Source organism: Thunnus albacares, chromosome 8 (assembly GCF_914725855.1).
Source record: "Thunnus albacares chromosome 8, fThuAlb1.1, whole genome shotgun sequence".
NCBI classification, from domain to species: domain Eukaryota; kingdom Metazoa; phylum Chordata; class Actinopteri; order Scombriformes; family Scombridae; genus Thunnus; species Thunnus albacares.
This window is the reverse complement of record NC_058113.1, coordinates 4,382,834-4,400,495: the sequence shown is the minus strand read 5'-3', so window position 1 is coordinate 4,400,495 and position 17,662 is coordinate 4,382,834. Positions and strand designations below refer to the sequence as shown.

Below are 17,662 nucleotides of genomic sequence, written 5' to 3'. Positions count from 1 at the left end.
TCTATTCTAGCAAAAATGAGCAGTAGGTTAGTGTATTGGTTTGCAGATGTACAAAACATCACGGATATTCTTCTTTTATTAACACAATTCTGAAGGCTCATCAACGAGATATATAAGCTACTGTGTTCAACATCCAACATCCTACAATTCAATCTTTAATAATAGTGGATCTTAACATCAGGTTATATAAACAGAAATTGCAGTGCAGCAAAGAGGAGAAGAAATACATGTTCTACTGGCTGAAATTTTATGTTCATTTGATTTCATTTGTCTTATTTCAAAGTTAACATAAGTTAGTTTTATTTGTGTTTTTATTATTATTTATAATATTCTTTTCCATACAGGTTTACTGCATAAGAGTCTAAGGAGTTTAACTGTATCCTGCCTCAGACATACAGTGTCTTTTTCACTTTTATCAACTTTTTATTTATTGATCTAATTTTACAGATCATTCTTGTTGATAATTATGAGCTTTTTTGTGTATAAAATGTAATGTTTGTCTGAGTAATGGTTAGAAGATCATTAAATTCATTAAAACAAGTATGAATATATGACAAAGTTTGTTGCAATCTTCTCACTAGATTTTGAGACATCTTGTGTGCAAACTTCTCATTTTGTCCTGCAGGTGGTGCTAGAGGAAAACTCACAGAGTTCTAAAGCTAAAAGGAGGTTTTCCTCTGGTGAATATGAATATCAACAGTAATTTTCTTGACTATCTGGTTAGTTGTCCAGATGGCCACATACCCACACCAGACACACATGAGTAACCACCAAACATTTACAGCATGGAAATCTCTACAATACCTCTGCCACCCCCTGCCTTCAGTATGTGTGTTAACTCTGTGTGTGTGTGTGTGTGTGTGTGTGTGTGTGTGTGTGTGTACACTGCACAATATTCATCTTCCTCTGCTATGTAAAGCATCGGTCCGGGTCTAAAGTGGAAGTCAGCGTGTGCACCATTAAACCCATCACCTGCAGGAAAACACACAGAGTCATTAGAACTGGCCTTATGTAACAGTGGATTAACCCACATAGGCCTGGAAAAGCCAGTTATTATGGGCTGCAGCACATGGCATCCAGCTCAGCTGAGGGGAAAACATCTTTAATGTACTGACAGTGCCGTCAGCCAGTCATTCACACAGTCAGAGACAGAAAGGAGAATAACACTGATGTATGCTGCAGAGATGTGCTTTGTTAACATTTAGTCTTAGTTGCTGAACATTATTGCTCTCAACACCCCGACGACTGAAAGACACAGTTAGATGAGGAGACTCATTTGTCTCATTGCATGTTCTCATACATGTTCATAAATCATGTGGTGTAGTGACCGCAGTAGATACTGCAGGATCACAACAAAATACTTTCCCCCCATTAACAATCATTACAAAAGGAGCGGCTGTAACTGTAAATACAGCCCCTCCTTCAATGACTCTTTGTATGATTAGAATTTGATCCATTAGAACAACAAAATTTGGAAAGTCTTGAAGAGCCATATCATGTGTGTGAGGAGCCAGCATAGCACACACAACTAAACTGTTGGTGGTCAAAATGCATTGTGGGTAAAGTAGACACCAGGTATTGATGAAGAAGAAGAATGCATGGTGATAGCCATTTTGATGATTTTCAAACTGTCCATCGTGAATCTCACAGCGTTGTAGGTGTTTGATGCTTAATCTGTAGAGTACTTTTAAAGAAATAGTCCAAATACATTTATTCTTTCTGAGAGTTAGATGAGAAGATGAATACTGATATCATGTGTGTTTACCACAAAGCTGGCATCAGGAAGTGGTGAACTAACTTGCATAAACAGGGGAAACCTGAGTAATATGTTTATTAGTGAGCATGAGAGATGACATATAGATATATTTTTATACGTTTACACAGAGCCAGGCTGGCACTGATATGAGTCAATTAATCACATTTCCTATTCTTTCATTAAAGATTAGAAGATTTTGTCCACTGATGCATGCTTGGACATGGAACATGTGCAACCAAGTCGTCAGCCATAGTATGTTCCACATCAGATTTCTTGTTTATACCTCTATACTCATCTTCTATACTATCATATATTCATATATCAAATGTGATTAAAATGTAGAGACCGCAGTAGTTTATTCATGTTGGAGTGTAGGGTGGATAGAGGGCCACTAATATGAACTAGTCAGTATTTACTGCTTTTGATAAGTTCAAGGTCTTCATTTTATAAGCCTAATGAATAACAGAGCCTCCCTTCCAGCTAAACCTACAAGAACGTCATCACTGGATTTTACTGTTTACTGTTTTACTGTCCCATGATGGTTTGCTCTTTAAGATGTTCCATTAAATATTGAAATATTGTCTCAGAATATATATATATATATATATATATATATATATATATATATATATATATATCTGTGCATTCAGTCTGAAAATATTGATACTGGTAGCTCTAAAACCAAAATGCCAAATATTTTGGCAACACTGATAAAAAGCCAGACAACAACAACAGCTATGGGTTAAAAATTGTCACGCTGATCTTTGACCTCTGTAATGACCCCAGCAGGAAGGATCAGGGATCAGGGAGGAGGAAGAGGAGGAGGAGGAGGAGGAGGAGGAGGTGTGTTTACTGCGGCAGGTTGACCTCTGTGCTGTCGGTGTTTAACACACAGACAGGAGGAGCTGGGATGTTATGATCACATGACAGCTGCTGTTTTGTGTGTCTGTGTCATGAAGCAGCGCTGGATATATTTAAGGGTCAGACGTTCCTCTCTGTGTATATGTGTGTCAAGGCCAAACCACAGCTTTTATTGACGTCAAGTCTAGAGAATATTCACCTATATCATGTACTGTCTCTGCTGTGTTGGACTCCAGCAGCGTCGTTCTGATTGGCTGCGTTAATCATTGTGAAGTTATGTCAGTGAAAGATTAGAGCACTTTTATTTTACAGCCCCTTGTCTGAAGTCAAGGGTGGTAAAATACCTGTTTATATGTCTGTCTGTTCTGATGAATTACAAAGACACGTTTAATACTTGACTTACACATAAGATTATATCTATCTATAGAAAATATTGATCAATGTGATGTTGCTTGTAAATGATCAGACTACTGGTAAATTGCACATGCTGGTGTGTGTTTTATAGTAGAGGGCTGTCCTTGTACGGCTAAAAGCAAACAACTGAGAGGTGCATAAACATGCTGATTAAAGATCTTCAAGGTCATGTGTGTCTCTCTCTCTCTCTGTCTGTGTGTGTGTATGTGTGTATGTGTAGTAGAGAGAGGGAAAGCCTAAGAGGCTGATTATCTTGTTAGAATGGCCATAAACACCACAGTGCAGCTGTGATCACTGGGCTCAGTGACCATGATGTAAGAACACACACACATACACACTGATACACTGTCATGAACTGTGTTTCCAGTGAAGCCTTATCTTTACACCATCTTCCCCTGTTGAAAAGCAGTTTCAAGGTGAGACTGGGTTCCTGTCTTACAGGAGGACTATATAGCCACAAACTCACATATGACAAGAAATACGTTTTTTAAAAATAATAAATTAAAGAGTAACGAGCCACAAACTCATAAACCCATGACTACTCTCATTAATATCCATGCTGATATTTACAGTCCAACTGAAACTGTCAGCTACAGCAACACACTGTATCTGCTCTGTTAATCACTTGTCCTGTCTTCTCCTTTGAGAATAAAGTCAGAAACCAGGGAGAAACTGATATTTTTTGGTTGCATGATGGTGCCCCCCTAATTTTGCATTCATTCCCCCCGCCCCTTATTACATGATTATCTACATACAGATTATAATGCACATTCAGAGGCTTAACAAACATTACTTTAAAACAACGGATTGTAAAAGGCAAGTCTCTTATTTTGGAACTTAAGACCCCATTTACTCAGCATTAACATGTGTTCTGTATCTGGATGTCTTGTCTGGTTAAAGAGAAGCATGTGTTAATGTGTTAAGTGTAAATGAATACATTGAGATGAACGCGATAGGCTTAGTCAGGCCAAATCAAGTTAATAAGAGCACTTATTAATATCAGGTGTAAATATAAAGGCCTCTGACTGGATATCTATTTATGCAGACCGGATATAGATTACAAGGCTATGTCATGCCAGATAGAAATGTGGTGGAGAATAAATATCAACAGAGGGTTGATCCTCTGGGAAGCATCAATGTCCTCAACATATATTATAGAAATGCAGCTGTAAGTTTTGGAAACACCTTGTCGTGGACCAGAGTGTCGGTCAATGTTCAGCTAAGGTTAGACCAAATGTCAGGATGGTCATCATGCGTAGTCCTCTAAGGGCAAAGAACCAAATTTAAGTAGCTGAGATAATTTACCACTAGTGGGGCAAAGAGACATTTTCATACATTCCAGGATACAATGTAATGGAAAAAGATCTTGCAAGGCAGATGAGGGCGAGAAGGCTTTCTGCAGACATGGCCGACTGAAACCTTAACACACACCCACTCTTAAAACTAGCAAGCTTTGTGAGCACGGCCCCTGGATTTAACAGTATCTGTGAGGAAGCGCAGTGCCTTTAAAGACTGTGTCAGTGGTTTTTTTTTACTGCTTTGCTGACTGGTGCTCTCCATACTGTAGGGAAGTGATCAAACAATGATCATCATATGACTGGAGGACAGGATGTCAGAGAGGAATCTGGCCCAGATGAACAGGAAGTCAACTTACTCAAAGAGGAACTCGACTTGTCCCCGGAAACATTCAGCTGAAAGGGAAATGTGCAGGAAAGTGTGTATATAATATCTATATATATGTTTGAGTATGTGTGTGTGTTGGTGTCCAGAGCACTGAGATAATAACTTCAACACATGTTTTTTGTCAAACTAAGACATGACATGAACACACCAGAGATGCAGTACTCATTTTCTTTGATGGTTTCTAGTCAAGAAGAAGGTTGTTAAACTTCACTGCTGTCATGTCTCTGTGCAGACACACACAGTAAAAGTAGGTCATGCATGCTGAGAAGGAAACGCAGGATGAGGTGATTTGTAATGAATAATCTTACAACAGAATCACCAAAAGTCTCATCAGATTCGAAGCACAGGAAGAGGTTAGGCTTGTGATGTATTTGTTTTTCACTCTAATATATTTTTAGTCTTCTGTGTTGTGTAATTTTTGGGGTTTGTGACGCTAAAAGCAATTTATCTGATTTTTGAGGGAGTAGGCTACAGCGTAGCTATGATGTAAGCATGCATCAGAGGGGGAGACAAAAGTCCAGCACTCCAGCTTTAAGTTTAGTTGGTAAGTACACACTCAATGTATCTAAGTTCACATGTAGTTCTTAATTTGCAAAAATTCTTAATAAAGTAGATTCTTAACAATTCTTTGACTGACAAGAGAAAACGTTTCGTCATGTAGTTTGTGTGTCAATGATTTATTAGCAGTTGTTTCTTAAAAAAACCAACTGAGTCAACTTAACACTTTTTTTCCATTTTTGTGCCAATTTGTCCAAAATTACACCATCTTTTCTGTGAAATATCCTAAAAATTAACCTTTAAATACCTGCAAATTACTCTGAAAATTTCCAGTAAATTTGTATAAAATTGAAGTAAAGCATTACCAAAAAGTGTATCCACTAGTGGGCAGATCAGGGTCAATCATCCCTGACTGACACCAGCATTGAGAACTTCCAATGTACACATAAATAAACATGGTTTTAAATTTGACTTCTTTCAATCTAAAAATCATGTTTAATTATGTTTTAGATTTAGACAAACATAATTTGTTTGAATGAATTCAAACACGATCCATGTAGTCAATCCTAAACTACGCTGTGTTGTGGTCACACTGGATTTCACTCCCCATTCACTCTGTGAGGAACAGAGTGAGACATATTCACTGCTGGTCAGAGAGGGTGGGATGCTGCTGGGCTGCAGTGAATGTAAGGTCAATAATAGAGGGTCATGACGACAAAATGTTTGATGAAACGATGTACGCGGTCGACACACCATGTTTCAACTTGTGCAATATTGTTGTTAGCTGGCCACACTAGCTCCAGCTGTTTCCTGTCCTGCACTCAATTAACAGTAACCGAAATCTGGTCTGACAGGAGTGACCAGTTGTGTTTTACAAAGCCAGCATTTTAGAAGCACATCCAGCTGGAGTACAAAGCAGACCCTGTTGACAGACCTGATAACAGATCGAATAGAAAGCGACAGCCCAACAAACTGCCCACACAGTTCAAGGGTTTTATTGCATTTTGTGGACATGTAGCTTTACCAACCCAAGCCCCCAGTGGCCAGAGTGGGACTCCTTGGACCATCCAGTCCAGTTCTCTTAAACCATCCATGACACAACCAATGTGGGGAATCAAAGCAAGTATATCCCCATTTTAGAGTGAGCAAGGCACAATCTATCTGTAAAACTGAACACACTGCTGATTACTTCTGTCTTTACTGAGGCAGACAGAGCCCCATCGATGCATCTCTACGGCTAATAACATCAGCAGACTTCAGCTGATCACAGATAGATCTTTACCAATTTAGGCTATATATTGACTGATACCTAAAAAGTAACTGCGGAAAAGAAATACCAAAACTATATCTGACATAACGCAGTAACCAAGTTTATTTAACTGTAAAATGTTCTGCTCAATACTGTACAGATGTTAGTCACAAGTCTTTAATTACCAAATCTTTAACAAAAATGCTTGTTTTGTTTATACCATAGCTTTATGTTGAAAGAGGAATATCAGCAAATATTGTTACCAGAATTTTAAAACTCTCAAAAATCCACATTTCACATGTCTGACTGGAGGAATCATTCTGCAGGTGTGGGCCCATCTGACTCAGCAGTCTGTAAACTCTGCAAGAACACCTGATTGTGTCCAATGCAGCGTGTAAATGTAATGTGATCTGTGTAATTATACTTTAATAGAGGGAACAACCAAAAACACTTTGCAGAGCTATAAAATGTCCCCCGATCACATTAACCATTAAATTTGACATGAGAGATCATTTACAAATAGGAGAAGCATCCCCCACTGCAATATTACAGTTTAGAAGTTTTGAGATGACACAAGATTTGACAGGGACATAACCATAGAGCTATGATAGTCTACTTTCATGGGGAAGTTAGTCATATTTTGAACAAGATGATTATGGATATTAGAAGGAAGTGAGTGTAATTGTCAACTTTTATCATTTGATGTGATTTTTTCAGTATGACAGCACTTTTTTTATTTTGCACACTATCATAGTCCAGTCCACACAATTTCCACTTATTTTGTTTGTCCCTGTTTATGTTCTAGTTTGATTTGCTTACTGACTGTGCTGCAGCTAAGAAGTTTTCCCACAAGCAGAGTTATTCTTATATATATATATATATATATATATATATATATATATAAGTATATATAAGTATTGTTGGCCAGGCTTGTATGGTCTTGCCATCTATTTGTAGAGTTTAAAAATAAGCGGTCAGTCTTACCGTTATATGTGACTCTGGGTTTGGTTAAACACAAGACCAGGTGAAGATCCATCTCATCTGAGGACACAAACTTGGAGCACACAGGGCACTTGAAGCCTGGAGGGATGGAAGAGAGACAAAGCAATGAATAAAGGAATGATCAGCAGACAATAAGAGATGATCAACAGTTTCAAAGGCTGAAACAACAATAAAAAGGCTGAACAGTGAGTTCTCAAGTTCATTTTTATCCCCCTCTCTCCTCAGCACCAGTTGCTCTGTGTTTGGTGTTTTTACCCAGCATTCCCACTGGTCACCAGTACTTTGAAGGTGGTGCTTTCTCCCGTTTCTATCTTACATCAGTACGCTAGAAACTGCTGGTGACTCAGATCTTCTATTTGATTTCCAACAAATCTGAAACACATCACTACCTGAGGAGGAAACACCAAGCAGTATGTTTAAAACTTGACCTTTTCTTATCTTATTGTATACCTTTCAAGTTTTTTTTGGCCACTTGGTGGCAGCAGAAACAAGCAAGTAAACACTACAATCACTTATTATCACCTTGTAAAGTTGATATGGTGAACTTGTTGGCAAACTGTTGCTAACTTTACACATCCAGCAGACACGGAGCAACATTCACTCTCCTTTTAGCTCTGTTTTGGTTTCCACCAACTCCTGAGAAAACTACATGGAACATGTGCAACCAAGAACTGATGAATGCTGTTAGACTGAACCAAAACATTAAAGCAGCAGGCTGTAAAACCAAAACAATGAGCTGAAAGATGCTAAAACGCTCCATATAGCTGAAGAGAAACTGCAGAGTGGGATGATAATTCTCTGTGGGGTTGTCACTAGAGACGGCACCTTTTTTTTATTACATATAGTAATTTCATCTATTGATAATATAAAATGTTGATTAGTTTTTCCATTTATTTTTATTATTGTTGGGTTTTAGTTGTTCTTCGATGTAACTTGATTTATGAGCGCTCTACAAATAAAGATTATTATTACCATCACTATTAACAGTTCATGTAATTGGATTGTATTACTACTAAATTTCATCAGACAGTGACAGCAAAGCATGTGACTGTTTACTGCTGATTTCTCTGATGCACTGACCTATTTGCAGTAGAAGAACAAAAATCTCCTTTTCTTCATATTAAATATAGTAAGTGTCAGACATGAAATACCAGTGGGGACATGTGCACGGAATAGTAACGACACAAGTGTGCACACACACAGAAACAGATGCTGCTCTCCGGCTGTGGGTTAAATCACTATTCCATTGTATCAATCAATGATGTAAGTATAAAAACAGACTTATTTATATGAGATGGTCACAGATAATTATTATGAAACACATTATCGTCCCTAAATGTTTCCAGCTACACCTCCCTCTCCAATTATCCCTTTGTTTCAATCTCCATCACAATTATGTTGTCACAATCTCTGACACGATAGAAAATCCCTCAGCTTCCACTGACATCACTGTGTCCTCTGCCTCAGATTACCCTCACGGGAACCCTCGCCCATCATCCATGAGCTGTTAGCAAACTAGTTCTGCAGCAGGGGGCAGAGTGGCATGTATCACTGACAGGTGACCGTCATCACATGTAAATGTGTGCGTGCTGTGTGCGCAGCTTTCTACAATGGTCAAATCTGTCATGTCAATCTGCAACATGCTGGGATACTGATGGGATAAATATAGTGCAGCCAGAAGCAGGCTCTCTACTGCTTTGTCTAACCTATGAACACACACACAGCTGATACATCTGCTGACAATTAGGAATGTGTAGTCTAGGTGTATTTATTTGAAAGAGAGATGAGGATGAATCGCAGCTCTGCACGACTCCACAAGTCATTCTGAAAAATGCTAAAAGCCAAAGCTGCACACTGCCTGTGAGGCTGTCATGACTCATCCTGTAAACTGTTTGGGATGCTCTCTCCAGGAAATTAAATTGCTGTGTGTGTGTGTGTCCTCATGCATTTCTGTCTGAGCTCATACCTGCTCTTGGCAGCGTTAAAACTCTGACAGTATATTTCTCTGAGCGCAGGCTGGAATATGTAAACACAAATGACTTAAGTGTTATTTAAGCCTGGAGCAATGTATGTCTTTCAGTTTCCTTTATGCCCAACAGCAAACTCTGCTGCTCCTCTGTGGGGATTCATATCTACAGCAACAATGAAAACAAATGGTGAATTAAAACGACTAAGTAGCATTGGTCTGAAACATCTGCTGCCTCCAGGCCAACAATGAATCTGGTAAATTTCCCAAAACAACACTGAAGAAAGGTGGACAAACAAAAACAACAGCAACAAAAAAATCTAATGAGGATGTTAAAAATCACAATGCTCTGATGAAGGCCTGTAGACAGAGAGGAACGCATCCCTTCTGACTGCTTATACTTCAAGTAAGAAGAGGAAGGACAAAAGAGGAAGAGCTGTAAGCATGTCACTGTTTTCATAAGAAAACCTCAAAATGCCAGTTTGGATGGTTTTCATGGTATCAGGGTCACATGCTTTCCTGTTGTTTGAGGAAATTGTCTGACCACAGTGTCTTATGAAATTCTTTCAAAACCCAATTTCTTTTTATCAGGTAGTCAGCCTTTGGTTTCTGCCGTTTTGGACACCTGACAGTTATTATATTGTATTGTCTTGTATCATATTATAATTGTATTGTATTTCCTTATATCATGTTATAAGACAATACAATGCAGGTGGGATCCTCTGTTGCCACTGGACTGGACAAGAAGGGCATAGCGGCATGACAAAAAGGAAAATGTGGACATAGTGCGGTCATGGCGGTTGCTTGGCACCGGCTGCGGTTGTCTCGTCTATAGCGGCAATATTGCAGTTATTGCTACAGCCCTAATTCCAGCTTCTTAAATGTGAATATTTCCTGGTTTCTTTAGTCCTGTATGACAGTAAACTGAGTAACAAGACATTTGAGGACGTCACCTCGGACTGTTAGAAACAATGATCGACATTTTTCACAATTTTCTGACGTTTTTTGGACCGAACAACTAATAGGTTAATTGAGAAAATGATCAAAAGATGAATCAATAATGAAAATAATCGTTAGTTGCAGCTCTAGTTTACTGTCATATATGATAATGAAAAGCTGTGGCACTTTCGCTTGAAAAAAATAATCGATTATCGAAATAGATGCTGATTAATTTGATCTGAACATTCCTACTGAATTAAAACTGTAAAATCTCTCTGCACTGATATGAATGGCTGAATAAACAATAAATATAAGTAGTAAATATGCTGAGATTCAAAGTTCACTCTTGAAACAGTAATGAGCAATGCCATCCGCTGAGGAAGACTGTGTGATAACAGTGAAAGCTCCATAAACCTACTAAGTGGCCCTTGTGGTGAGATTATGAGTAAATCTGTTGCCTCCTACAAATGCTGCAGTGATGTTGCAGAAAATCTGAACAAAGTCAAAGTTTTGAGTGTCCTCTCAAACTCTTTCAGGGCTGTTTGGATTTGATGTATTGTATCAGCATCAAATTTGAACAGTTGATAGCACCACTGCAACACCTGTCACACTTAAATGATATTCCCTGCAGTATTTTTACCATCAACTTTATGATCGAAAGGAGACTTGGCTGTAGAATAAATGACCAAAGTAATCATGTTTATATTGCAGTGATGGTGGTGGTGGTGGTTTGCAGGAGAAATGTCTTTGCTAGATGTGTGTGACTGAAAAGGAGAAGATAACTGCGGCTTCTTCTTCACCTTGCTTAATGTTGTCTTCACTCTTCAGCATCTCCACCACTATTAGAGACGTGCAGGAGAAAAAACACAGTCCTGGTATCTCTCTAACCACTGTAGCCCTGACATGCTGTCAGCTACAACAGCGGATGTGTTACTACGCCACAATCCCTGAACACACACACATAAATCCCCCTTTAGTGTGCTGTCTAATTATTTGTAAGTCTGGTTTCCATAAAACTCTAAAACGGTGGAGAAGCCTAAATAAAATCGAGTGGGAAAGCTGCAGACTTATTTAAACATCGTGATCATTGTGCCGCAGAGTGGGAGATGTGACTGAATGCTAAAATGTGAGTTTTGACTTTTAAATATAGTGGCCCTGGGCCAGTCTGTGTAGTTTTAAAAATGTCACCAACATCTGATCAGTGGAGTCTGAAATGTCGTGCGTTCCGGACGAATAAACAAAAAGACCAAAATGTGTGTATGTGTGCATGCCTGTGTTGTGTCTGAGGCTGAGTGTAGAGAGTTTTTTTTATATAAACCCTCTACTGTCACCCTGATGAACCGTGCTGGCAAAAAGCCTCGCAGGTCACATAGAAGAATACAAAGCTAGATGAGTGTTTGTGATGCAGACTACTGAGGAATCTGTCCTCTATGGAGGAAGTTGCAAAACGTCATACTGTTACATAGAATATCTCCAGCATAATGACATTTATAGTCTCTATCCTCACATCACGAGTATGAAAGTTACTGACGGTCAGTTTCATGTTCCAAAAGAACACAAACACTAGTGGCTCAGGGATTTCAGGCGACCACAGAATCAAACCATTGAGAGTCTGCTGAAACAGTTTGGGAGCTTGGTGAAGACTGACGTTCATGTAGCTCTGTTCAGACTACACTGGATGTGTGCCTACAGCTCACGCAGTCACACATTTTGGGCTGCACACAGTGGCAGATGACAAATTTTACATCACATGTAACCTGCCGTCTCTGGTTGAAAGTTTCAAGCCTGTTTCACCTCTGATCACACACCCATATCACTGATGGCTGTGTTGGATGTGGGCAGAAGTGTGCACCTGTCACCACACCTCACAGTGATGTCACAGGGTCCTAGAGTATACCTTGTCTGATACCGAACATGCTGATGAGACAGAGAAAGTGAAGAGTGAATAGGTTCAGGCTGTTTCTGATAGCTGATGTATTTGTCCTCTGATCCAGCCCAGGAGGAAACTCCAGGGGTCAAGTTCAACCCAGGACACGCTGGAGGGACTACATCACGCAGCTGGCCTAGTAGTGCCTGACCACAACAACCCCACAAACCACCACTGAGCTGAATCAGAACTTTAAAGTGTTACTTCACGTCATTCTTCTGAAAACATGACAAGAAACCTATCAGGATGTGTTGGACAGGTTAAAATCAATTTAACTACACATAGCGCAGTAGTTCATGGAATACTTTTCACTTCAGGCAACTCCAGCACATACACCAGCACTAACTGGAAATCACCTCTTTCCTCCTATTTTGTATTCTGTGAGACACAAACTAAAAGTCTTCCTGAAGGGGCTGTGGGCTATGCAACAGCTACTTGGCTTCAAACCTTTACACACTGTCAACCAGAATTCCTCAGTTTTCACTGTATAAGCACCATCTCTCTGCTCTCCATCTAATCTCCTGTTTGGAGAGCATCCAGTGGTACCGTGTACATTATCCACAGTCCTTAACTCAGCTCTCCTCCGGCCCCTGAATCAGCACATTTCGGAGCTAATAAATGGGATTTATGAGACATGATTTTATCGATTATCCGCCGGCCTGGCTGCACCTCTCCCATTCTCCTGCTCTGTGTATCACACACAAACACATACATGCATAATGCATGAACACAGGCACTTGGAATCACTTTAATTCTCACTTAATTTAAAATAAAGCAGGCAAACGCAGAGGAAATGTTGGACACTGGCTGGGATAAGGAGTAGGCAGGTCTTTCAGAGGGCGGGCATCAATCTGGACTTCTCTTTCTGCAGTTTCATAACTGAGGGCATCAGCAAGAGGAAACAAGGAGAACTGAGTCACAAGGTAAGACAAAAGAAATTTCAACATCATGAATATTTTTAGGTAGTTCCGATGAATTATAATTTTGGTGTTTTGAACCTAACTTTGATTTATTTTATTCCATGCACCACCAGTAGAAATCAAACATAGATTTTCTTATAAATGAAGCCATTGGTCTGTGTTGGGTTATGCTCTAGTATATGGTTTCATTTTGGATACAGTTCCAGTTTGGCAAAATACCTTTTTCACTAAGCTTAATTCAGACATTTGCAAGAAAGGTGCAGATGAAATGCCTCTTGTCCTCTTCAAGGACTCCTCCAGGTTGCTTTTTAAGGTGTCTGGGCACGACTGACCAAGAGGAAACTAGATGTGATGCACTGCAGGTGAACTGTTCAATACTGTGGAGGACATCTATGAATGAAAACCGATCCTGATGGTTTATATTTCAACTACTGAGACACACTAATGACACTTACTGCTTACCTAAAATAGATTTTCTACATAGATTTTCTATAAATGAAATCTTTGGTCTGTGCTACATAATAATAATGCAGCTGCAGCTACTAAATTTGGCACATCTTTAAGTTGATAAACTTAACTTATTGAAATTATATGAATGGAAGTTTCACTCGGAAAATGTGACTGGAAATGAATACGACATGATTAGAAAGAGAAGACTCTATTGGAGTTGTGGGAACTGCAAAAACACTTCGTCCACTCTGTCCACAGTGGTGTTTAAGATTTGGTGTTTCTTCCTTCACAAATGATCTTTATTCGAGTACAGACATAGATAGATAGACACGCTATATTTTCCTCCATAGTAAACAAATCCAGATTTCAGACACTCAGTAAACATCATCATTTTGCATCATCACTGTCTGCTGTAGAGTCACACTACTGTAATTTTTGCATCTATAAAATCTTTAAATTGCATTGTGGGATTGTTGCCATGGACACTACTTTTTTTGTTCCATTGTGGAATTTTTAGGGGCACTGTATATGTATATAGTATACATATATATATATATATATATATATATATACACACATATTCACACTAGCAGCACTAGCAGGCAGAAGTTGACAAAACACAGCAGAGTACAGTAATGAAGGAATCTGCATTTAATAAGCTTTATTTTAGTCGATACCAATCCTTTCAAATATGCCTACATCAGCATACAGACCCGCATACGGCTCTCATCCCTCTCTTTTATTAACAAAGATCAATAAACAGTACATTCAGGTGGCAGCCTTCTCATCTCTGCTGGCACTGACTGTCACTTTCTTAGTTTGAAATGACACCTTTGATCACCTGCAGCAGATTATATCAGCTGTAGGTAATAAATAATAATTCTGCAAGTAACTGGCCTTGAAATGAAATTCAGCTATGTCTAGTGTTGTGCACTTTGTAAGCCAGTGTCTGCGCTCAGTTTATTTATGGACTGGATTGATTGTGAGGCAAAAGAAGCACCACTCTGTAACATCACTCTACAATCATGATTGGACTTCACGTTTGTAGTTTAACAGGATCAGCAGAGAAGTGAGTCTACACTGGTGGAACAATCTAAGTGATGCTGTCAAATCAGTTTCAGTAGTCAGAATCCCTCAGTTAAACTTTTATCCATGCAATAAATACACCTTAAGCTTATCAACTAAATAGTGTTTTTTTTTTAAGTAATAGTTGTCAATCAGGATCATCAGTATTGGGAGCAAGAAGCTCATAAAAAATCACCAGTAAAAACTGTATTCTCTGTAGACACAGTCTTTGAGTTTTAGTTATTTATAACTTAAGTTACTTACAAATGTGAAAAAGCTCAGCCTAAACTGATTTGATAAAGGATTTTAAACAATTCAGATTTGGATTTGTGATTGGATAAAATGCTATGGTCCTGTTCCTTGGTCTGTGTCAGACAACTAGAGGCAGAAGAGCTGAGTGGATACTGGAGATAACTCAGGGTCACCCTATTGATATCAGAGCTGAGATACAGTTGGTCTGTAGATGCATGTATAATTCATATTGCTGCCATCTGCACTCCAAGGGACTAGGAAAGGGTAAAAAAAAAAGGGAGTAGGGTGAAAAAAGAACAGAAGGGAGGGTGGCTGGAGAGGGCGGGGAAAAGAGGGGTATAAATAAATATGCTTTTGCCTGCTGGGAAAATGGCTTTAAGTGGGGTAAATGATGAGAGGCTTTCCTCCTGTCAAGCTAATGTAACACTACCTTCTACCTATGTCTGGTGGTGTGTCTCCCCATCTCTCTCTCAGTAAATATTAGCATCACACACAAACACAGAGCACCAGGAGGCAGCAGTGGCAAGATCAAACTATCCCAGTCAGGTCCCAGTATGGTGATCTAGAAAAAAAAAAAAACACCTTCCAATGCAGTCCAACACTGTCACATCACAAATATCCAGAGAGAATTAACAGCATACATCATAAACTTTACAAATATCGTATTTCTAGTGCACTGGATTACATTATGTTGAGTTGGTGGTCTTTTTAATTGTGGCCATCCGCTGCCAACCTCTAAGCAGCAAGTTGATTTTTAGGTCACAGAGTTAAAGAAGAGTTAAAGACATGAATTTAAAGGGTTTTTTGGGGAAATTTAAAGTTCAACATTTTGGGAAATTTATCTTTTTTTTCCCCAAGAGTGAGATGAGATCAATACCACTCTCATGTCTGGCTTAAGAATGTGGTTAGCCTAGCTTAGCATAAAGAGTGGAAACAAGTGGAAACAGCTAGCCTAGTAATATGGTGTATCTAGTTTATTCTAGTTTCTATTTGAGGTTAGATTGGACAGTTTGTGGTTTTAGGGGGAGTTAAGTGCTGTCATAAAAGTGCTGGGCAGACGGCTGAAAATTTTTTCTTGTTTTTCGTCAAGGCCAAGAAGCATCTACCACAGCTGGAGGCTGAAGCCAATGTGGAAGTACCTTAAACTGACTCCCATTCAAAAAGCCTCAACGTCTCTCTAGAATACTAAGTTAATCATTTTTTCTCCATTAATAAGATTTGAAGACGTATAGCTGATGGGCATTGATCACACTGAGTCAGACTATTGTTGCAATATTTCAGTAGGTTTAATGCTACTTAATTACGATTCCTGCCCCGTTTGTACAATTTAGGTAAAGTAACTTTCATTAGCCCAAGTAAGCTAGTGTTAGATCAGGTTCGAGGTAGCAAGGTGTGTTTCCAGAGTGTGAAAGGAAACACCTTTCACCTTTCCTTGGAAGGTCCTGGCTCCAAACGGAAAAGTTCCCACTGACCATAAGCTGCAACTCTGTGCTTGAAACTAGCTCGAATGCAAACTAATGGGTGACGTCTCACCACGCTATGTCCATCTTTATATACAGTCTATGGTTAAGCAATATGTGTACATGCTAGGTGTTTCCCTCCAGCTCTGTACTTAACACACAGACATTAGAGTGGTATCAATCATCTCATTTCAGTCTTAGGAAGAAAGCAAATAAACATTTTCCCCAAATTGTTGAACTATTTCTTTAAAAGTAAATGCATTAAAAGTAAAAAAAACTACAACTCAATTAGTTCAAAAGCCACTACGTGGAAAATAAAAAAATAAAAAAATAAAAATTCTGACTTTGGTGCCCCCAGTTGTAGTACCAAAAACGGCATTTTGAAAGGCTATGAAAGGGCTGAAAGCAATATATGAAAAAGTGTATTCCATCAGAATAAGGTGAGAGATATTTTAAGCACCTAAACATTCTCTGGGCTTTTGGGGGGTTTCCACTCGCTCTGTGGTTAGTGACAGTGACAGTAAAGGTTCCACCAGGTGGTGTGTGCTGTTAATCATCTGCCTTCTTAACTTCAGCAGATGGATGACATTTCAGAAAAACAGCAGGGAGGGTTAAAAAATAAAAACAGACGGCTGGCAAACAAACCACAGGCTTTAAATGCTGCAGAGTGACTCTTCATGTGGACGGGGCATGGTTGTACGAGTGTTGCCACAACAGGCACTGAGCACACTCACATACAGTAAACCTAGCATAGTTAGTTTGGAAAGTAAACTAACCGCAGCGTAGTACGTCTGGTCTTATCAGCAGGAGGGCTGTGCTAACGCTGTCTGCACTGAAACACAATGAAACAGTTGAAAGCAGCTGATTGTATGATAATCAGAAACTATGAGCAGCTGTGTCGGTCATAAATCACCACTCTACTCTCATTAACACTTTTATTCTCACTTACACACACATCACACTCCCTCACATATGCGACTATAGTAGACACAACAGTCATGTGTATGAGAAAGAGTTGCTGATAAGTTGGAGGTTTAATGTTCAAACTACCAAAAAAACAAACAATACAAAAAGTTATCTATATGTCTATGTAGACCTATTTTTTTACACACTGATGAGTTTGCAGTTGCTGACATCAGTGAATAAAGGCTCTGTACCACTAGCATTTCAGACCACAATCATTTGCATGGTGCAGCACCATGCATGGCCTTGAGGAGAGA

General features: G+C 39.1%; 1 protein-coding gene across 1 annotated transcript in view; it reads right to left on the bottom strand.

Moving 5' to 3' along the window:
- The window catches only part of znrf2b (zinc and ring finger 2b), a 37,659-nt gene that overhangs the window by 5,402 nt on the left and 14,595 nt on the right, over window positions 1–17,662 (bottom strand). Inside the window, exon 2 of the mRNA XM_044358372.1 lies at window positions 7,446–7,541. Within this exon, the coding sequence (XP_044214307.1) occupies window positions 7,446–7,541 (96 nt within the window). The remainder of the gene's footprint in view (window positions 1–7,445; window positions 7,542–17,662) is intronic.